The sequence below is a fragment of the Artemia franciscana genome, chromosome 12 (genome assembly GCF_032884065.1).
Source record: "Artemia franciscana chromosome 12, ASM3288406v1, whole genome shotgun sequence".
Taxonomy (NCBI): domain Eukaryota; kingdom Metazoa; phylum Arthropoda; class Branchiopoda; order Anostraca; family Artemiidae; genus Artemia; species Artemia franciscana.
Window position 1 is genome coordinate 12,405,219 of NC_088874.1, and position 22,993 is coordinate 12,428,211.

General features: G+C 34.6%; 1 protein-coding gene across 3 annotated transcripts in view; it reads right to left on the reverse strand.

Annotated features, from left to right (window-relative positions):
- Positions 1-216: 216 nt before the first annotated feature.
- Positions 217-22,993, reverse strand: part of LOC136033700 (regulator of MON1-CCZ1 complex-like) — a 70,646-nt gene continuing 47,869 nt past the window's right edge. For all 3 annotated transcript variants that reach the window (XM_065714549.1, XM_065714550.1, XM_065714551.1), the window contains exons 11-16: positions 20,356-20,547; positions 17,812-17,921; positions 14,006-14,141; positions 11,616-11,755; positions 6,675-6,829; positions 217-1,549 (exon numbers count right to left, since the gene is read on the reverse strand). In XM_065714549.1, coding sequence (XP_065570621.1) covers positions 1,485-1,549; positions 6,675-6,829; positions 11,616-11,755; positions 14,006-14,141; positions 17,812-17,921; positions 20,356-20,547 — 798 coding nt within the window. In that variant the 3' untranslated portion in view covers positions 217-1,484. The remainder of the gene's footprint in view (positions 1,550-6,674; positions 6,830-11,615; positions 11,756-14,005; positions 14,142-17,811; positions 17,922-20,355; positions 20,548-22,993) is intronic.

Consider the following 22,993-nt stretch of genomic DNA (forward strand, 5'->3'; position numbering starts at 1 on the left):
ACAAGAAAGAGAACAAAAAAACAGACTTGGCATGGGTGTCAAGTCAAAAATGAATCAGGTCATTTTAAACGGATTATTAACAATACCGCTAGGAATCATTAACAATTGATTTTAAAACGCTGAAAATCACAAATTTCTTCCCGGAATATAAAATTAATCCGGATCTTGTGATTCTTGTAATCCGGAACACGATTCTAGAACAAACAAATCAAGAGCTTGCGAAAAAGTATTTTTATTGACGAATTAATGGAATGAACAAGAAATCAAATGTGCTAACTTCTGATCTAGGTTGGTGCTAACTTTCTCACTTCTGTGCTAACTTTCACCAGTCATTTGCCTTTTTCACTTGGAAGCCCGAGAACAAATCCTTTTTTTTTCAAACGTTTTAGTGCACAATAATATTTTAATAGCGTATCCTTTTACAGGAATTTCGAGTTTTGGCGGTAACAACCATTTGAGAGAATATTCCTACGAAGTCATAGCTTTCAACATTTACAAAGAAGATTAACAGCAGTATTTACTCGTTGAAATCGTTAACTGAAAATTTTTATCAGGCAAAATACTATGTGTAATTGGAAGACAATTTTAAATATTATAACTAGATTGCTTTGGCCACCAAACACATTTTTCTAGAAAAAAGTTAGCCTGAAAGTATGGCTACCATAGCCTGATATAGTACCAGTTTACAAAACTAGTCCAGCCATAAAAATTGAACATAAGTAGTGAGTAATCTGCTTTCGATTATTAAAAAAAAAAAACAGACGGTAAATACGACAATACGACGCATTTACAGTGTTCATACATAAAACAAGGAATTCTTCTCTAAGATCTGTTCAATCCCCCCCCCTTGGAAGTTCAAATATGGTTTGACTATCATGTGTTTATGTTGATAACCTTTCTTACCTTCAAGAGAAGATAGGGAGAAAAAACCCTAAGATAACCAATTTCCAGTAAGATCCTATCGTAAACACGTGACGATACTACACATTACCAGTGGAAAAAATTTTAATGAGCTTCTTAGATTTATTAAAAGTAAAGATTTCCGTAGTTGTATTGACAATCTTAAATATATTCGAAATGACATACAGTTGTACATAGAATAAACTATTTTTAGGATGTCATGTACAGGAGGTAAAGTTCAACGCATTGAGGCAGCAGCACCAAGGATTTCGGGCTTTCAATCGCCTCCAATTATTTAGGAAAAAACTTTTTATGTTTAAATTGGTACCGTAGGGTGTGCAAACGGGAAGTAGTTTTGGAGGAAGGGGATAATCTTGCCAATAAATACAAATTTTTTTATCATTCGTTCATACCCATATTCGTTCAAGACTGGGATCCTACCGTAAGCACTTGGGCTCCGTGCAAAAGAACAAAAAACCTAATGTCTAATTTTGCAGTTTTTGCGACTATTACGCCTTGCTTAGAATGTTCTTCTTCGAAGCGTCACTCAAGACATTTTATAAGCAAACATTTTTTCAAGGTGATCAAAGAGATGTTGATGTTCCAAATTCTTCAGTGAACGTTTTGACGAAATCTTCGCACCTCTCACCTAAAGAAAGAAAAAAAATCGTATCCATGGACTAGTAATTAAATGTGGAATAGTAACTAGTAATTCACTTGAAAAATCCTTGGTTTATAATGATCATTTTAGAGAAGCTATCTACGATCTCCACCCTTTGATGATCGCTAGAATACTTTTTTTCTCTGTTTTATTATTCAAGCCATTCAGTAATTGAGCTAGCAAAGAACCCAGAACAGACAGCAGAGGAAACCCGAAAAGAATGATCTATTACTAGTTTCAAATTTCACTAACCTAGATAGTATTATTAGTAAAGAGGGAGGGTGCAGTGAAGATTTTAAATGTAGAAAAGCCAAGGTCCAAGGTATTTTTTCACCGTTGAAATGGTTTGGAATAATGGGAAGATAAGTTTGCGAACCAAGATTAGAATATTGGGAGCTACAGAGATGATATTGATCAAGTATGGTTCTGAAGCGTGGGTGCTCCGAAAGATGGAGGAGGATTTGTTAGATTTTTTCCAAAGAAATTGCCTACGGATTGTTTTGGGTAGCCGACTGACTGACCGTATCTCAATAAGCTTTACGAAAACCGTGGTTCAATCCCACTTTCTAGGGCTATAATGAAAAATAGATTGAGATGGCTAGAACATATCCTGTGGATGAAGGATGACAGATTGTCAAATATAGTCCTTGTCGGTCAACCATTTAAGGCTAAACGAAAACAAAATCGTCCCCGAAGAGCATGGGAGGACAACATAAGGAAGGATTAAAAAAATGGAACTTCTTGGGAGGGTTTAAAGAGAGGGGATTTGAAAAGATTGGGATTGAAGAAGAGCGTGCACGGCTGTGTTGCCCTCGGGTGGCTTGGTGCTGCGATGAGTTGTTAGTAGTAATAGTAGTTGTGCTTTAATGTGGATTGACAGTGTTTCCAAGTGCCGAGCCAGTTCAGTTTTTATGACAATTATTTAGTGTTTAATAACAAAAAAAAACTGTTGGTCATTTTTCATATTACTTCTTATGTTTGCTTTTGGGACTGTCTTTGTGAATTTATAAAATAAAAAATAAAGTCAGATTTCATAGATAATAGTTGAATTTTACTTTCTTTTTGTTGCCTCCCTTGTTTTTATATTTGTTTTCTATATTAGAAAATCATTGCTAAGGTTTGACACACACAAAAATACATTAATAGTAAAATAGCCAAATAAAAAAAAAAAAAAAAAAAAAAAAAAAAAAAAAAAAAAAAAAAAAAAAAAAAAAAAAAAAAAAAAAAAAAAAAAAAAAAAAAAAATGAAAATTAACAGTAAAATGAATCATCAGCCTTTTGCTTTGGTAAATGAAGAATCTGAAAATAGGAAGAAAAATGTCTTTTCTTAGCTCCACTGTAAGCATGCATTTGAATGAGGGCGCACCCTTACATGATTGCTGGTTTGATTAAAAAAAAGAATTAGTTTTACATTTTCTACTCAAAAGTTCATATTTCCTCGACACATTCTCAAAAAAGTAAATGAAAAAGCCTTCTGTGTCTCCTGGTCTAATGTCCGGATTTTGGACCACAATCTCTACAGCACAGCCAAAAATCGGGCAGGTCAATGATTAATAAGTGTAGTGGCGTCAATTGGAGGAGGCAGGGGGTATTTGCCTCCCCTCAGATTTCATAAAATAAATTTTTTAGGGGGAGGGGGTATTTTAGTTAAAAGTACCTTTTTGGTGGTTTCATTAGAAAAATTGAACAAAAATTCTCCCCTACGGATTTCGAAAAATACATTTTTGCCCCACCCACCTAAATTTCTGTGAATTGACGCCAATAAATAAGTGACAATTTTTAACAAAAAGAAATCTAGAGCACCAATACAAAATAACATGATGTAGAATAAAACAAAATTACAGCAATCTACGAAAACTGATCAAGTAGAAAGGCTGCTAAAATCAATTTCCCATACTTAAAAGCATGGGGTAACAGAACGATGACTTTGGTTTGGTGAACGTGTAACTAAAGCCTCGTGTGTCTGACCTCAGGTGCAACGTAACCCCCGCGTAACTGAACCCTCGTGCAACTCATCCCCATTTAACTGAGCCACTGTGTAACTGAAGCCCATGTAACTGATTCCCCGTTTAACTCAATCCCATTTAACCGAACACTCGTTCAAATGAACCTACTACTGCAACCATGACCTTCAAGCGTGTTTGGGCCCACGGCATGAAAAGTTTCGCCAATTTTTAAATATATACGACAGAAGGATGAATTGTTTTTTTTAAGAGGAAGGGGGATAGTTTTACTTTGAAGCGGCATACAATAAAACAAACATAAGAATTAACCAATAAATTTAAGACTATTGCATTAGAGTCAGGTTATGTCACCTCTGGTAAAATGGGCTGAATTACCTTTTCTAGTTATATTTTTGATTCGAGGAGGGTCGAGCTGAATATGTATCATAGGGATGACATAGGGCCAGCCAGAGATTGCCATAGTGGCGTGAATTGCTTGGACTAACATTTTCTAGAGCTTAAAATTGAGCTGAGATATGTTAAAAGACTTTTTTTCGACTGAGGTGGAGTGAAATCTAACGTTCAATCAAAGAAACGGGGTATTTTCATTTAAAGCACTCAAAAATATCTTAATGTGGCTGATACCTCTAGCAAGATTATGCAAAATTTGAAGGAAAAAATATTATTCAAAAGTGCGCTTGTCAACCGGGAATGCAGTCTTGGTTCAAAGAAACGAGACATTTTCATTAAAAACCCTCAAAAATATCTTAATGTAGCTTAAATCTACCTCTAACGAGATTATTTGAAATTTGAAGACAAAATATTATTCAAATGTGCGCTTGTCAACCAGGAATGCATGATCTCGGCTCAAAGGAACGAGGCATTTTCATTAAAATCTCCCAAAATATCTTAATGTGGTTAAAATTTACCTCTAATAACAATCCTCCCCTCTGGAATTGGTTGGTATGATCCCTGCTTTACTTTAATTCATGGTTCTCTTTGCTTATATTTTATCCTTTATAAGCTTTTTTCACGTTTCGGTTTTTCCATTTCTGACTGTGAATCGCTTTTTCTGTGTGCTTTAAAATAAGGTGGGGGGTGTTAAAAGAGTTTTTCGACTGAGGGGGAGTAAAATCTAACACTCAATCAAGAAAAAGAAGCATTTTCATTAAAAGCCCTCAAAAATATATTAATATGGCTTAAATTTACCTCTAACGAGATTATGTGAAATTTAAAGAGAAAATATTATTCAAAAGTGAGCTTGTCAATCGGGAATGTACAGTTTTGGCTCAAAGAAACGAGATATTTTCATTGAACACCATCAAAACATCTCAATGTGGTTTAAATTTACCTTTAATAACAAGCCCCCCCCCCCCTGAAATTGATTGCTAGGACCCCCACCTTTCATTAATACATCGTTCTTTTTGCTTATATTTTATCCTAGGTCACGTTTTTTTTCAGGTTTTCTTTTTTCGGTTGTTGAGTTTTAACTGATTTTCCGTATTTTAATGATGCTTTGTTTTTTTTATGAATAAAACTTATATGTGCAAAAAGTCCTCCCCTTGGAATTGCTTGCTAGGGAGGGGGGAGGACCAGGCGGATATTGTAACGGTGGCGTGAATATGCATAGTGTTGACTACAAAAACGCAGCATTTTCATTAAAAGCTTTTAAAAATAGCTCTTAATAGGGCTTAAATTTACCTTTAATATCAACCCTCTCCTCTTGAATTGGTTGTTAGGACCCTCACCTTTATTTAATTCGTGGTTTTTATTCTTATATTTTATCCGTTATTTTCAAATTTTGTTTGGTTTTTTTCACATTTTGTTTTTTGGTTTGTTATATTTAACTGCTTTTTCTGTATTTTAATAATGCTTTATAAATTTGTTTTTATTAAAATAAGTTGTATATACAAATTTCGATGTCCTTTAGATTTCTTGTTTCAGGATAAAACTTCGATACTTAATCATTTACGTAATGAAATATCTAAAGCCGATGCTATGTAACATCTGCTACATAACCTAACCTGTATAGGTCATGTTAGAACACCAATGTAACGTAGCATTTGGATATGTTCAATAGACCGAAAATTAATAGCTTTGCTGGATAATCACGCGGCTCGGTGATGATGGTTAGGAAACACGGGAGCAATTTAACCGTTTTAGCATGCGGGAACAGGGGATTCTCCTTGCGTGAAATAGGTTATCATGTAAAATGTACTAGCCGAATCAAAATGTTAGAAAGACCTTCATAGTTCAAACGTTCAAGGCACAGTTTCATTGAGGGGAAATCTCTTTCGAATCATATTGTGGACAAAAATCTCCTAAGAAAAACATTGTGAAAGAAGACGAAATCTCTTAAAGTGTTATGTAATATTCCACGTGTACATCGTCATTATGTAACAACCACGCTTGGGCTGCCATTACTTCATTCCCAAGCTCTATTATGTAACATCCCAAAACCTAGCATGTAACAAGAAAAAGTGAACATTCCCTATGACGTAAAATGCACCTCCATCTCTTAGAACGCATTCCCTATTACGTAACATCCAGACAAATCATGATTTGGTTGGGGCCAGAAGGTCTCTCTTATAGTTAATACGTACACCCTATGACGTTACAATCTTAGAAACCCTGATTGTGCGGGCTCGTGAACGTTTTTTCTCTGGCTCTCGTAGGATTTTTTAAGAATCAGAGAAAGTGTTAGGTAACAAGCAAACATAACAACCAAAGTAAACATTCCTATTGCGTAACAATCACCTGCGTCTCTTAGAAAACGTTCCCTATGACGTAAGAGACACATGCGTCTTGAAGAAGTTTAAAAAAGTGTCCGGATCGGGATTCGAAGACAGTACTTCCGTTTGAAGTGCCTATGGGGATACTACTATGATCTTAACAGTAAATTCGGGTTTCTTTCGTTTTAAGGTTCGTGGTACCAATTAGGATGTGCGATTTGTATTAGTTATTGGACAATTTATTTAGTCCTTTATTATTTTTTTTTACGTATTTTTGCCACATCCTCGGAGAAGTTTTCTACTTCTTGGGGTGGCTGTTTTTACTGATATTGATGTTGCTTCATAAATATATATCTCTCTCATAAAAGATAAGCATAAATACTGTATAGGCTAATAATCCTTAATCGTTAAACTATTAGGAGGAGTAGAAAAGACTACCTTTGGCGAAAATAGAGCTGCCTCTAAGCTTAAGATTCCTTTGTTCAAAGAAATTATAAACCGAGAAAAATGCTTTCAGGTCTCCGGTATTACTTACTGCTTCCAAAAACTTTCTCGCTGAAATGGAATCTCCGAGGCCATTATTCCTCGCATATCTGAAATGATAATAGTAACATTGATTAACTTGACTTTTTATACAGTAGTTTCTACAAACCAATATATATGAAGACCACATTTCTAGAGGAAGGGGCTTACGTGAGGTAAGAGGCTTTGGGGTTGTGCCCTCTCTAGTTCTTCAGATTTGTAGTATTTTTCTAATGATTTCGTACGTTTTATTTTCCATTTTAAATCACCAATTTTTTTATATTATTTTCTGCGTCTAGTTCCCCTTCAAAACATCAGGCCCTCCAAAGTATATTGCCGTGCACATATACGGTCCTCAGATGCATCTCATCATGGGGAGAGCAATTGGAGATCTTTGGAGATCCATTAGGGGGGAGAGCAGCGGACATTCATTGCTCTCCCATATGTAGTTATAATATTTTACGCACTACTTTTCACTCCGACATGTTTGTCTTATTTATTTATTTAAGTTCTCGGAGCAATTGGCTCATTCATTATCACTAAAAAAAAGAAAATCAAATCATTTCTTTCACAACAAAATTACAAAGTAAAATTCATGCCGCCAACTTTTCAATGCTTGGCCCTTATTGAACCTGATGAATATCTGTTCGCCATCGACCATTCCGCTTCAAATTTTTGTGTTCACCATATCTTCTTAGCTTGCTCACGGAGCACACCTACCGAAACAAGAACCCAGAGCTCATATGACACTTATGACGAGGTCAGAAGAGCCAAGAGCTTCTTCTTACCAAGTTTCATTACAATCTCTCCACTCTAAGCGTTTTTCAAGATTTACGGTTTTCCCCTCCAACTTCCCTCAATTTCACCGGATCCGGTAGGGATTTAAAATAAGAGCTCTGAGACACGAGGTCCTTCTAAACATTAAATTTCATTAAGATGCGATAACTTGTTCGTAAATTAAAAATACCTTATTCTTTCTACATTTTCCGAATTAATCGTACTTCCACCCCCCTCCCAGCTGGTCGAATCGGTGAAGCGACTATTTGTAATTTAATCTGGTTGGGTTCCTGATACGCCTGCCAACTTTCCGCGATCGCTATATTGATGAAGTATCTAGTTTCGGATCTTCTTCATGTAAAAATTGGGGTGGTCCAGGATTCTAACCTGAGACCCCTCGCACCCTAAGCAAGAATCAAACCCCTAGACGAGCCATACTTAAGAAAAAACAATCATTTATTTTATCGGCAAATAAAATTCTTCTCAACTATCTTGTTCGCTCGCTTCCCCCAGATGGTCGAATCGGGGAAGAGACTATTTAATCTCGTCTGGTACCTGATACGCCTGCCAACTTTCACCGTCCTAGCTTCTCTGGAAGTGCCCAAACTAGCAAAAGCGGGAGCGACAGCCCGACAGAAATTACGATCACTATATGTCACTTGGTAAATATCAAGTGCCATAAAAACAGATTGATCCTGCAATTCGTAGTTCGGGTTCAACAGTAACTGACAAATTTTAATGTGCAGATCGACAGAATCACAGCGGAAACGATAGAATTTCTTAAAGATGGCTATATTTTCTTAGCTCAATGCAAATAAAAACAGAAAAAGAGTGTTCCAGGTGCCAATCCTCAACTCTAAGAGTAATAGTGTACAAAAGAATTCAAAGAAAAAATAAATGAAAGGAAGAACTACCTTATGAAATTATGAAATCATATATATTGAAGACTACAAAATCAGAAAAAAAGGATGCCAATTACGAGTCAACATTCTCTTGTTTTTATCATGACGTCAAAATTCTAGTAAATTCTTTATTTTTTTTCAGCAAATATTTTGGATGTTTATTTCTCCAAATATATTTGCAAAATATATTTGCTACCTATTTCAAATGTCTAGATTTGTAGTTTCACAGTTAAATCTGGCCAAACAAAAAGAAAACACTAAGTCGTGTACACTTGATTTCATATCCATGTATAGAAAAAAGGAAACATCACTACTACCCAAGGTAAAGGTTGATTTTTTAACTTTTAAAAGGGAGGACTGAAATCTACTGCTAAGATTTTCGACCATGACGATTCCAATAATATCCTTTTTATTTTAACCTGACACCGTTTTCGAGATGTTTGAAGCTCCTTTTTAAAATTCCCCTCAAGTTATTTTCGTTATTACCTTTTAATTTTTAGCTTAACAACAAAAAACATCTATTATTACTGCATTAAGGCTAAATAACGATTCTTTTACGTTTACAAATTTATCATGAAAAGTTTTTTTTATTTCGGTTACTATGACTGTGCTTCGCTCTTTACTAGGTAACAACTATTTTAGCAACCAAACACAGATAGAAGAATCAAATATATATTAAACAGACATTGTTACTTGTCCTTTTTTGCGCTACTAGGTTCATCAAAAGCGTCTGATATGAGGCTAGACCTTCCCCATTCAAATCAGTGCATCTTACGAATTGCCTGAATCTTCACTCAGAAGACTAAATGATGGCTTTAATAGAATAGCCTCTCTAGGGAAACGCTCTCACATTGACATGTAAGATTAGACAAAATTGTCTTATTACAGTGACAAACGGTGGCACAAAAACATAAATCTTGCATGAAAATGAGCAGTAGTACTTTTAGACGGCATTTATCAACGCCGCGTCCAACCTTGCTCCTTAGATAGGCGGTTTCTACCTTCCGGTATGTGACAATTTTCTCTTTTTCTAAAGATTTTCTTCGTGGTGATGTAAGTAATATTCGCAGACAGCTGTCTTGTGGTAGTCACAGTTTCATCTGAAGACGAAACTGGTTGTTATCCATTCTGGAATGTAACGATTATGTCTTTTTTAAAAGGTATTCCTTATGGTGATGACAGTAATATTCAGAAACATTTTCCTTTGGATACTTGCCCAATTAAGACAATCTCGAGTTGGTTATAATCAAAAACCAAAATCTCAACCTAGATTCGGTTCCAAAACTCAAACAGACTGGATTCTCTAACTTGTCTAAGTAAATCATTTTGTAGCTGTGGATAAGTGTTTGTGATTTGTGAAGGGTTTAGCATTAGTTAACCTAGTCCAAAAAAAGTAACTTCCAGCACACAGGCTCCTAAACTTAGCTTAGCACGATTAACTTTCTTGCTTTCTTTTTCAGCTATGCAAGACTGGGTAAGACCAATTTTGTCATATCCAGTTCTTTCTGATAAAAGCTGAAAAATATAGAACAGTCACTTTTGCCATGAAATTAAATCAAGTAATTCTATAGCACTTCAGTTGCTGTAGAAATATATTAGTCAATACACAGACATTAATTCATGAATGCGCTGATAAGTATAAATATTAAATTTCTGCTGCATTGAAGTTGCTCCAACTAAATTCTCAGTCATTTCAAACAAACACATAATCCATCTAGAATCACTGGAAATCAGTTCTTCTAGTTCTTCTAGAAATCAAATTTAGGACCGAATGACTTGCCTAAAAGCTGGACAGTTATTTTTATGAGTTGCTAGTTGTTACAGGTATCAGAAGGGCCATGAAAGTTTTTGTAAGAAATCCCGTTGGACGATTCATCAGACTTACTGGCTTCCAGTTGCTACAGTATTATTTTTTCTCCCCCTTGTCAATACCTCTCTGTTTACGTAAAGTTTGGATTTTTTTTTCTAAATCCTTAAGAATACCCCCTGAATCACAAAAGCCGCTTAATGAGAATAAATTGCTCTTTAGAAATTACTAAAAATATTGTAGTGTAAAGAATGAGGTATTGACGAGAATGAACCTCCTCATATACTTAATAACTTCAGTTTGTTTGAGGTTTTCATGTTGCTCCTTACTTTCACTTGAAAAAAACTTGTTTTTGTTATTTTATTAATTCTTTTTTTTTTAATGCTGGGAAATCCAGCGCCCCCTTCATGGAAATTATCTTTCCCCATGAAAAATTCTTCCATACCCTCTAGAAGAAGATTTCTAGAAGGACTAGAATCTCTAGAAGAACCAGAATTCATTAAAATGCAGATTGTAATTTTTGATTTCAACTGACTCGCTTGAACATCTAAGGCATGTTAAAGACAAAACATGAGTTGACAATAATTAATTAAAATTATGCGTATTAAGTGCAAGGCCAAAATAAGACCTTTTGGTACAGCTATATTAAAAAAAAATTGAGAAATTAAGGCTCCTCGGATTCAAAACCAACAAATGTTGCAAATACATGTCACAACAATCAGAGCCATAAGCCTTCTAACACTCCAATGGCTTGCCTTAATTTCATTGATGCATACTGTATATTCGATATATATTACTGTATGCCTTACCCTCGTCTCGACTGTGGAGCAGGAAATCCCTGGTACATCTTTATATTATGCCTCCTTTTCTGGAACTCAACCATTCCCCTTCTGACCGATCTCAGAAAAATATGAATGATACGAGTATAAATAATACTCGATCCATCCGAAGCTTATAAAAAAAATTACTGACATTATTACAATTTAAATGTGTATGAGATTAAAGCGGCCATTTTTAATCAATGAAAGCCGCCCCAGAAAGAGAGAAGTAGCTTCCCCAATATAATTGATATATTAAATGTGTGAATCTCCTCCCTTCACCTTCTTTTACCGTTCATTGTGTAATGCTTATATTACATATGAAAAGAAACCCTTCAAAGAAACTATTGGTTGTAACTGTAGCTAGAAACCTTATAAGGCCTTGGTTTTTCGCCATCCAGCAACACAAGAGGCCAAAGCTCGGGGTTCCCCAAATAAATGCTTTTGCTTTTTCACTTACTTAACGGCTCCTGATTTTCCTTTATTATGATAATTGCTGGAGTATAATAAAATCTCCGTGATTAAAACTCATAAGGACCAAAAAATTACTCACGTAATCGCGGTTAGAACTTTGTTCTGGGACAGGAGTACTTCGATAATTTCTTCTGAAGCGTTCCCCAGACGTCTTAACATATCAACCGCAAGCTGTACAGCAGCTGGGTATTTCGGCTCGAGAGATAGTAAAAGGCATGCCTGGAATGAATTCAAAACATAACGGCCACTTTTTCCTTTTTTTCTGGCAGCCTTCTCCCAATTCCCAAGATGACATTTATAAAGGGTTTTCAATCATCCAAATTGCAAAAAAAAACTTTTTCTCTCGAGTTTGATCTAAAGAAACAACCCTGCTGAAAATAAAATAAAAAAATTGTTTTTTTTTATTTAAAAAAAAAAAAAAGGTTGCAAAAGGTTGCCTTTTTTGCAACCTTTGCTTAGCAAACATTTTTAGTGATACATGAAGACGTCAGAATGAAAAAAAAAACATTTGAAAACAGCTTTAATAATCTTCAATGAAAAATCATAACGCAAATGTCTTTTCACTTTACTCAAAGCGCAGTTTTTTTACACTTCCGGTCTTAAGGCATTTTATCAAAAGAACAAGTAAAAATAGGACGAAAGAATTTTTGAACCAGTTAGTTCAGCAAGGTACTATTCGTGCAGCACGTAGAAGATGACAATACTTGGAACTAGCAAGGAAAATTTCCCAAATCGCATTATAACATTGTCACCTGACGGTTTAATTAAAATCCGCATCACCGCCGAGTGATGAATATACGTGACATTACTGCATGTCGAAGAGAATAAACTGAGTAGTATATTTTTGAATAAGGGAGTAGAATAAGTGAGAATAAAGTGAGTAGAATATTAAGTGAGTAGATAATTTTTGGGCTACAATTGATACGGCTAATTAGCTACACAATGTTAGATTAAGTATGTGGTTACTTACACTTTTAGAACAACAAACTAGAAACACTAGCACTGACAAACTAAGTTAGAAATGGGTGCGAAGCAGGCATACAGCAATAACGGAGAGTCATCTCCTACGTTGACTAAAACAAGTTATTTACCCCAATTTTACAGGTAGCTACCACCGTAGAGCGGAATAACCACTCTCCTCTAAATCTTGAGGATCGAGTTCAATTCAAAATGTGGTAGCAATGGAAGTTCAAAAAGGTTAGTGCCTCTGTCTATAATACCACTCGGTGACGAAACAAGTGACATTAAAGCTTGAAATGATTCCCAAAACCAAAGTACCAAAATAATGGCTCATTCTCATTAAATAGTAATTATGTATATTGTGGTTTCATTTTTAACGATATCTTTAGTGTCATTTGACATTTGCAGATAGTGACATTTAAAAAGTGCCAATTTTAGTGCCATATGACAGTTGTAGATGGTGGAATTTATAAAAATCACGTAGAAATGAGAAATAGCTTTTAGAAAACAGCTTTTGAATGAGCCATTAAATATCTTCTTATGATGTTATATTATCATGCTTAATGTTGTATATACTAATGCTTAAAAAGCCAAATTTTTTCAAAGGTAATTACAAACAGGAAAAAGCCTATGGCTTTTACTTAGTTGAAATAGTAAGAGACGAATCTCAGAGACTTAGGCAGGTAAGTAAGTCCAATATGACACCATAAACCAGAAAAGCAAATTTTAAAAGATGCTTGTACTGTATTTACTTTTAATTTCTCTTTGCCATGGATTTTTTGTTAATTGTAAAAACACGTAGATGTAACAATTTTCTTCAAAATGAGCCATTAAACATCTGTCTATGATGTTCCAGTGCCCAGCTAGCTCGGGAGAAGGAAAAAACAGAAAAGAGATGCTGTCAATACATAATATCGTGGGTTCAGCCCCTTTCCTTGTTGTTCAAGCCAAGGGACTGTAAGTTTCTTTTATAGGGGGTTTCTGATAAGGTGGTTCTAATAATGTACTTTTTGTTCCGATCTGACACCATTTTTCGCAGTTATGGGCTAATGTATTTCCACTGAAATCACGATAATACCTTTCAATTTTACCCTTGGTGTTATGCCACACCCACTCCACGAGTTAAAAAAAAAAAATCGGATGTATTTTTTTTTCGTAACTCAGAAATGACCTGAGACTCAAAAAGTAAGGACTTAATTTGAATTTTTCCACTTCTGCCGAGTAAAACTACATTAAAAAAGCTTTAATATTCTTTCTCAATATTTTACAGAAGACGAATGATTGATTGCCTGCAGTTGTACTTTTCGGTCAATATTATGGGGTCAAACTATTTAGTGGTTGCAACGAGACTATTTAACGGTTGCAACGAGCTATTAATAGTAGTAGTAGTGGCAGCGTTACCTCCTTCTATTTAGTTGCCTATTTTCTTTGACCACAATTTAAATCAAATTTAAACTGATTTTGGAACTTTGTTAAACTACAGGAATTGTGGAGACAATCATAACCTACCAATGGCTTGCTATCAGAGATGGCATGATACTGGAGCATTTGATGAAGTTGATAGAAATTATCTGATTCAAGTAATAAACCAATGAGCAGTTCATATATATAATGTTGCACAGGAAGATGCCATTGAATTAGTGATCTGTAAGATACAGAAATATTTTACTGAACATTATTGTAATTAAGGGGCCTATTTCAAAGAAGATAAAAATTATTTACGCACTCAGGAGGGACAGCATACAGAAGTAAGCCAGAGACAAGAAAAAATTTAAGAGCATATTTTGTTGCAAAACAACAACCTCAAACTTTTAGCTACGCTTGAAAATACTGTACATAAATTCGAGTTAGGAACCACAATTAAAGCAACAAGTTAGGTAATAACGACTTTCAATTTAATCAATCTAAATACGTTTCACTAAAGTACAAAAGACAAATTCGGGGAGTCCCAGTCGGATTGGCAACACTGCACTTTTCTGTGGTAATCAATATTCTTTTATGATAGAAATAATCTCTATCCAACAAGTAGAATATATCCTTATATCCTATAAGCGAAATAATCGTATCATTCTTTTTGAAGATCTATCCGTTCTCCTAATTAAAAAGAATGATCCTTTTTTATAATAAGCCATGGATATTAGTGTTTAGATGCAGTAATATTTGATCTTCTTGATTAGTGCTTATATTTTGGTAGGACACTACAACTTACAACCTACAATTTTCTAATAGCAATGATTTATTGGGGAGTAGGATTACAGTGTATAAAATCCTATTTCGAATTTTTAAGCATTGATACCTCAACAGAGCTAAAATTCAATATTATCTGGTACATTCGTGAACCAAGTTCAAATTCATGCATCATGCGACTTATTCCAATAATTACTGAGGGGCGTTAAGACGTGTCCATAAGAATTGTGAAATGAATCCACCTGGGTTCGCTTCTGTTTATTGTCCTCAGGTTTTTTGGAAGGCTATCAAAATTATCACAGTAAATTTGTATTGCAACTGCTAACTGTTCTTTTTAAATTATAACCTAAAGTAACAAATACAGCTTTTTCATTTATTTTCAGGAGCGTTTATGGCGCTACATAATTCACTCTCGAATTAATTCATTTTCATACCCGGTCCCTCAATTATTACCCTTACTCTAGGCAAACACAGCTAAAATGTTTAAGAAGCGTGTTCAAGCCATAACAATTAAAGTTTTTTACAGTTAACCACGTTTCCCCAAAATGAACCTTTAAGAAGAAGAGGGAGGGTGGTAGCAGGAAAGATATTAATGATTGAGTGTCCTTTATCTTCCTATATCTCTAGCCTAACCTTGAGCTGAAAAGTAGCCTTCAGCAAAAAAAATAAAAAAATTAGTAGAAACTGTCAGATTTCTTTAGTTTTTTTTTATGATTTTGCGATTTTTACTAAATTTGTCCGGTTTCTTTTATTTTTAAAGATGGAAAAATAAATTTTTGACTGAGTCTAGTCCTACTCTGAAATAAGGTTCTATTCCTCAATGATATTCTTAATCATATTTAGCACTGCTAGAATCCTATCACACTGCTAGAATAAAAGCTTGCAAGCAGGATGCAATAATAGCAATAAGTAAAATTAATATTCGTATTCGTTTATTGAAATAGCTACCGTAGCACTCAAAAATGAACGCTAAATTACGCCGTTTTTACAATTCCAAAATGGTCACTAGTTAAGATACACTTACGAAATATGGTGCAACTTTCAATTCACCTTTTAAATGCACTTACAAAATATGGTTGAATCTGTTCGTACGGTACTTGACTGGTTCTAGCTTGTTGTGATCCCTAGTATGTCTGCTGATTGATGCGGATGGTGGAAGTATGGATCGGTGTTTCTCGTTTGTTAATAGTTATTTCCCAAATTTCATTATTAGCTCATGTCTTCGATCGAATAAGATAGGCAAATTCAGAAGCTCAAGGGCACTTTCGTAGCTGCTGAAACAGGGTCCGAGTTTTATCCTAGCAGCGCGTTTTTGAACATGTTCTAGTTCATCTTCCATGTAAGCTGTGTCCTGAGTTTGGGGACACCAAACGGGACAGCAACACTCGAGGAAAGGCCTGATGTAGGTTGTATAATATGCTTTTGCTTGCTATTCCTAACTCTATCCCTGTAAAAAAATTTGCACTCTTACTACTAACTGCTCTCCACTCCAGTCCGGTCATAGACAATCTTCGTAGTCCAGTCAGTGCTTTATAGATGTCACTGCAACCATGATCAATCATGTTACTCCAGTAGTTTCAAACAACTAAGGAAACTAATAAGAGAGATAAACTCAGATAAAAACCTTTCTACAGATTAAGGGTTTATGTCGAGTAAACGCCATTTGCAACACCAAGTAGAAATACTAGAAATATTTCTAGTCGCATTTGAACTTTAATTGTCCCTTTCCCTTTTTAATCAGACATGGAAATGGGAAGGGTAGTATTGGGCCTAAACACCATTGGAACTTACTGTCATAATGTCTTAAATATAAAGCTACTATTTTTCTACGAAAAATAGAGGGGTAGACACTTGTAGTGAAAGCCGAACGCCTATGATAGAATTACAAAACTGACGAGATATACTGTACTCGAGCATCGATTTTCTCCAAAAAACTGTATGAACATTATTTTTTATGATTACCTTTATTGATGAATTTTTGTATTTGTTTAATTACAGAGAGATTTGGAAATTAAAAATATATGCCCAAAAATGGGTCGATGTCCTCTAAATGATTTCCTCTCAATGACAGGAGTTCTTCACAGGGGCAAAGAGAAAGACACTGGCATCATCTCACACTGGACCACCTAACCTAAGAATCACATTTCCTTCCATTAAACACTTTTATTCTATAGATTCACAAGCAATTATTACAGAACTAACCAATATTGCAGCAATGACCCAGGCAGGTTAAGGTAAAACTATTCTCGAAAACTTTTTTATTTCCTTAAATCAAAGCAGCATCTCTGAATTGCTGTCAATAACGTTTCCTTTCATGATCTCTTGGTATTATAGTGTTATTCCAGCTTCTTTAAAGTAAATAATCTATTTTCCTCATGAACTAGTACTTCGTCTAAACGTATAATAAACCTAAATTTACACATGTTAGGGGCGAGGATAATGTAAATTCCCCTTTGTCTGAAATGTGTCCGACGGACCCTCTTGGAAAATTATGGCCCAGATATTACTCCTTTCACCTTATAATCGCTCTCACCCTCCCCCAATAAGGACCAAGTATGCATGAATATAGCCAATTTGTATGGAAAATCTTATAATGGGACGACTCGTATTGTGAAGATTTACTCTTATTCTAATTTGCCAGCCGTTTCTACACTGCTGTTAAACTCGAAAATATGACAGCTTCGTTTAGTCCATTCCTCAAAAGGACTGGTATGAAGTCACTAGAACGGTTTTAAAGGAAACAGAAAATTAATCTGAGTGCCAGGTGGAGGAGGAGTCAGCACAATTGTCCTGGTTTCATGTGGTCTAATGCTGCAATAATTTGTCGTTACAAGTTGAATTGATTTGGTACTCTTCCAAACATATTATGCAGTATAAATGAGATTAGAAAATATTCTTGCTTAGCACTGGTTCGAGCTACCAACATTCATAAAAGCTCTCACTCCTGCTCAGGGATGTCACGTATGAAGGGGGGGGGGTGAAATACCCCCTTCCCCCAATGTTTTTTGGTCACTCAATAAAAAAAGAAGTCGGTAAAATTCTTTCTTTGGTTCAATAAAGACCAATAAAAGAGAAAAAAAAGTTCAATAAAAGAGAAACTATAGAAAAAAATTCTTTAAGGATTTTACCTAATATACGACGTAGTGACAGCAATGCATTTTTTTCTAGTTTTTGATGAGACTTTCACCTCTCGATCACCATTATTGATTTTGCCATTGCATATCTGACCGACTTCAATCTGAAATGGAAAAAGTACTGAATATTTCAACAAAGACACATTCTACCTCCTTAACAAAGAGAAACGTAATGCCGAAGCAAATGAGCCAAACGTTCATAGGGAATAGCTAACAAGGTATTTTTGGTTTCTTCATTTCGAGCAAAACAAATGTTTAGCATTGCAACAGTGCTTAAAAAAAAACTCTGATATACCATTATTCTACCATTGCGTGACGAAATGAATAAATTGGTATATTCTAAAATTTTGTTCTATATATTGAGTTGATTCTTGCACAAATCTGTTTTTTCTTTTTTTTTATTTAAAAAATAGAAATAAAAATCCCAATGTTAATCGGTCTTAGCTTTTTCTTACAAGAAGTAATCCAGCTACTACGACTGACGACTTACTACAGCACCGAACGGACTCAGATCAATACGGCTTCGAACTCCCCCCCCCCTCCGTCTATTAAGTGCTTCCCTCTTTACTCTCTCCTATGAAGAGATATTAGAGATCAATTAACAGCTCCTCTTTTTGTAGTAAATACAAAAGACGCCCTTGTATTTACTTCCAGTCTCGCGTAGAGTTACAAAATTTGGCGTGACCAACCTCTGTAATAGCAAACAAAAACGATAGTTTTGATCCACATTATAGCTGACAAGCACTGTAAATAATTTTATTAAGCATCAAGTGAATCAACTTAGTTGAATTAAACCTTAAAATAAATGCCTATATTAGCCGTTTGGAACGCTTAGTGACTCTTTTGGAACGAAAGCATCATCGTCTGGCATTACAGGCTTTGAAACTGGGAAACTCAATCTAGAGCTTTTCAATAATTTCGATACTTTTTTGGAGAATCCCTGTGTTTAAGAACTAATTTACAAAACGTAAAAGCCACAGAACCTTCCCGTTCGTAAGGCCAAGGCCAAACTCAAACACATACTCCTATACAAATAAACAAGAACAAAAGAATAACCCGACCACCGGCTAACAATAAACCTAAAACAGTATTCCAGTTATGGCACTACTAAAAATAAAATCGACAGAATGGTAATTCAAGTTAGAAAAATTCCTTAGGGTCCCCCGGAAATACTTTTGCTGTGATCATGCAAAATGGTAGATAACTCCGAGATATAGGCAAGACGTGTCAAGCAGAAAATTACGAGCGGGTCGTTTCACTCGGGAGCCGCCAAAATATATCGGCGTTTCTTGTATTACAGTTGTGAAGGTTACATGTCAGGTACAAACATACCTTTAAAATAGTGTCAAAAGATTTATGTGTGTATATCATCTTGCATATAAAGATGCAGTGTTTTATTATATTTTGTTAATTAAAGAAGACACTACACATTGCAACTTCATTTCAAATGAGCCCTTAAACAGCTCTATATGTTGTTCCAGTGCCCAGATAAAAGCCAAGAATTTAAAAAAAAAGAAGAAAAAAACGAGAAAAATAGGATGATACGAGAAAAATAGGATTAATAAGTGATAGCCAGGCAAAAAAGTGATTTTTAATGTGGTTTCGAGATGAGGGGGGGGGATTGCAATTCCTAAAAGAAGGGTTTTCAGCAATGGCATTTCTAATGATACAGTTTTCATTTTGGTTGGGTACCATTTCTTTTGAAATTCCCCTAACTTTGTTTTGGCACTAACATTTTACCAAAAGGTTAATCGAAATCACAGTAACCATTCCTGAATCAACTTCAAATGGCAAATTTTCTCACTAGACAATTTTTTTTTCAAAAAAAAAAAAAACAATTTCAAATTCTTGGTTAGTATGGGCTGTGGTTCGTTCTTTAGTAGGTTGACCCCAATGTGGAAATCATGATTCCTTTTTATGATTTTTCTTATAAAAGGTTTTAATTTACGTTTTCTACAAATGTGACTATTTTCAAAATATTAACCAACATTACAGCACATTGTACAATGACAAAAGATGCTTCATCGCATATAAATTTTCATGAAATAAAATACACTATTCCTCCTCTCAATTTCACATATTTTGTAAAAAAAAAAAGAATAAAAATACCAAATCAGATATTCAGAGCAAGTACTGTTCAAGCCCCGTTTCGAATTGCCCTAATAACTTCTCCAGATTAAAAAACATCAACTCTTGCCCGTGAATTGGTCAAAATATTAATGATTTGGCCCCAATTGGATTTTCAACCTTTCCTCTTTCAAATATAATAACTTTCGAATTGTTATTCGTCCTGCTAAAATTTCATTGCCAAGTTTCACAGAAGTATTAGAACAACGCAGTAACAAGACATTTCACCACATTATTTTATTTTTTTGCTACAAGCTAATTAACGTACGTTAAAAAAAGACGAAGAAAATCACTCCAATAATTCAAGAGGGCTCTGTCCAAAACAGGTCCCTTATACTACTTAGTCAAACATTATCAAAGCATAATTTCGAATTTGAAAATGTTGATAAAAAGTTAAAATTGCTATATTACCTCATCATTTTCCCTAGTTGTAGTAGGACTTTCATTTAAAGATTCAGCCAAATTGGCAGATTCAGCTATCAAAGTTCCGTCGGCTAACGGAAGAAAAACCTGGGAATAGATATCACACTGATCAACAACAACTACCGGGCGTATCTTTGTGGATATCTTCAAGTAAGAAGCAGAGTTCACTGGCGTTCCCATCTAAAATCAAAAACGAAAATAAAACAGTTCAATGTAGGTAAATTTCAGCATAGAACTCCCACCAAATACAATTTTAAAAGCAACATCTTTTGAATACAGCACTTCGTGAAATGTTAATAGCTTACACGAGGTAATATTATTTGTAGCTAATCCGTACCCCTTTGACTATCCTTTGGGAAATTCGTCAGCCTGTTATTTCTTAGAAAACTTATCGCCATTATACTATTTGCGGCGCAAAGGTCTGAGACTACCCTTACTTTTGTATGCCCCCTCCTTACGAACACGCAAAAAAAAAGGTTCATACCCGAAAGGTTCAGTGTTAAAGTGTTTAAAGTCCAGTTTTGATATTTTTCTAATTACTGATCCCCAGCGTATTCAATATTTCCCCCTTTTTAACGAACTAAAATCTATTTCACTTAATATTCCAACAGTTATAGGACAATTAAACTATATAATTCTTCCATTAAACAAAACTAATTCTTTACGGTGGCTTCTTAATTTTCCTTTGAATTGTAGTGCATCTGGAATGTTTGTTGGTGGTGGCCTCCCATCTTTTCCTCAGCTGCGTAGAAAATATTCTCTTTCTAGCCAGACAAGGATACTTGCTTCGGACAATCCTCTCATTTTTGTGCTTTCTGAGCCGCTTTTTCGCCTCTCTCTGCCACTTTGGCTGACTTGGTCAAATGTGATTTACACACAACAATTTTGACATTTCGTTATCTGAACGATTTTGTTATTTGAATGACTTGTTTTGTTGCTGATTATTTTTGATGTGTTACTGATTTATCTGTTTTTGTTCTATTTTCTTTTCTTTCTTTTTTTGTAAGTGGCCCTAGTTGGTCTTAAGTTTAATAATAAATAAATTAATAATTTATTTATACAGTTGAATTTTTTTGTTCCATGCATAATTTTTTGCTTAATTTTTCGACCATATTTAATTTTTGGACATACTTGAATCCTCCTTAAATGTTTTTTTCTTGTTCCCAGCTTTACCAAAAAGTTTTCATACTTATGATAAAAATTAGTTTTGAATTTCTTTACTAGTCTTACAAATACGATGTCGGTATTTTTTTCAAGACCAAGCTGCCTTTTCTATGACGAAACGAATCAGAGTTTCAAATAGGGACAGGTCCTTTTATTAGACAGTGAAACAAAAATATGAATAAAAGCTCTAGATATTTCGATGACTGGCTATGTCATCAAAATATCTAGAGCTTTTATATATATTTTTGTTTCACTGCCTAATAAAAGGACCTATCCCTATTTGGAACTTTGATTGGTTTAGTCTTATAAATTATAGAAAATAGTAAAGGCTTCAATATATTCACTTAATTTTAGGAGCTTGTATATCGGTAGATACTTTTTTTCTGAACACAACCAAATTTAAGCCTTCATTTGATTACAATAATGTTATATTTAATTCAATCGGCAATTATTCAAATCCGCTTTTAAAACTTATTATTCAAGAGAGTGCACCAGGTATCAGTGGGCCAAGGGGGAGGGGTTGTTATATTGAAATATGTAATGTGTAGCTAAGCAACAAGTAAACTTTTTCTTAGGGGAAAAATTGCCTTTAAAAGTTTTGAACTCAAACCACGCAAAAACTTTTTAGACATCCCAGGCATCTATATTTATAGCTCGCTCGTCCAACGAATATTTCTTTAAATCCTTCGACTACAATTGGATTGTTTCTATCTAATAAAAAAAATGGGGTGGTGTAAATCAATTATAATTTTTGAGATGATTTATAAAAAAAAGGAATTACAATTTCAAAACTTAATCAAAAAAACATTTAAAGATACATGTTTTTAAGACGGCGATAGTGGCGTTATTTTTTCTCTTTTTTTTGGTCTTGATTTTCCTTAATTCTGTGAAATTAAAATGAAAATATACATATCCAACAATTGTACTATCCTAGTGATATAGCATGTAAATCATTACAGGTCTTAGCCAAAACAAAGCATAAAGAAGAATCGCAAAGTCACAAGTGTAAGAATTAGAGCAAAACCTTTTCAATGGGGGAAATTCTGCTGTGAAAATTGTTATGACATAAATAATTTTTAATGTTAAACAATTTTCTTAGACAGTAGCAGGCCTTGCAGACCTTGAAAGTTAATCTCGTATGTAGAATTCCACTAACCTCCCAGAAATAAGAGAAACCCAACTTAAGGAATGTTCTATACGCCATGAACATCAATATTGTATACAAGGGTACAGTTTTTCAAGGAGTACGTCAACTGAAGGCTAAGAGAAAAAAACCTTAACATTTTGAAAAAAATTTCGCCCAATATATAAAAGTCTTTCTCAAATATATACCATAAAACGAGGTGTTTCTTTCGATGATATCTTTCTAACAAAATTTTGCTAGCTGGTCTTGGTTCGTGGTGTTAGTGCCATTCCAAGCTAATTGAAAACTGACTTTAAAGATCCCCAAAACAAGTTTAGT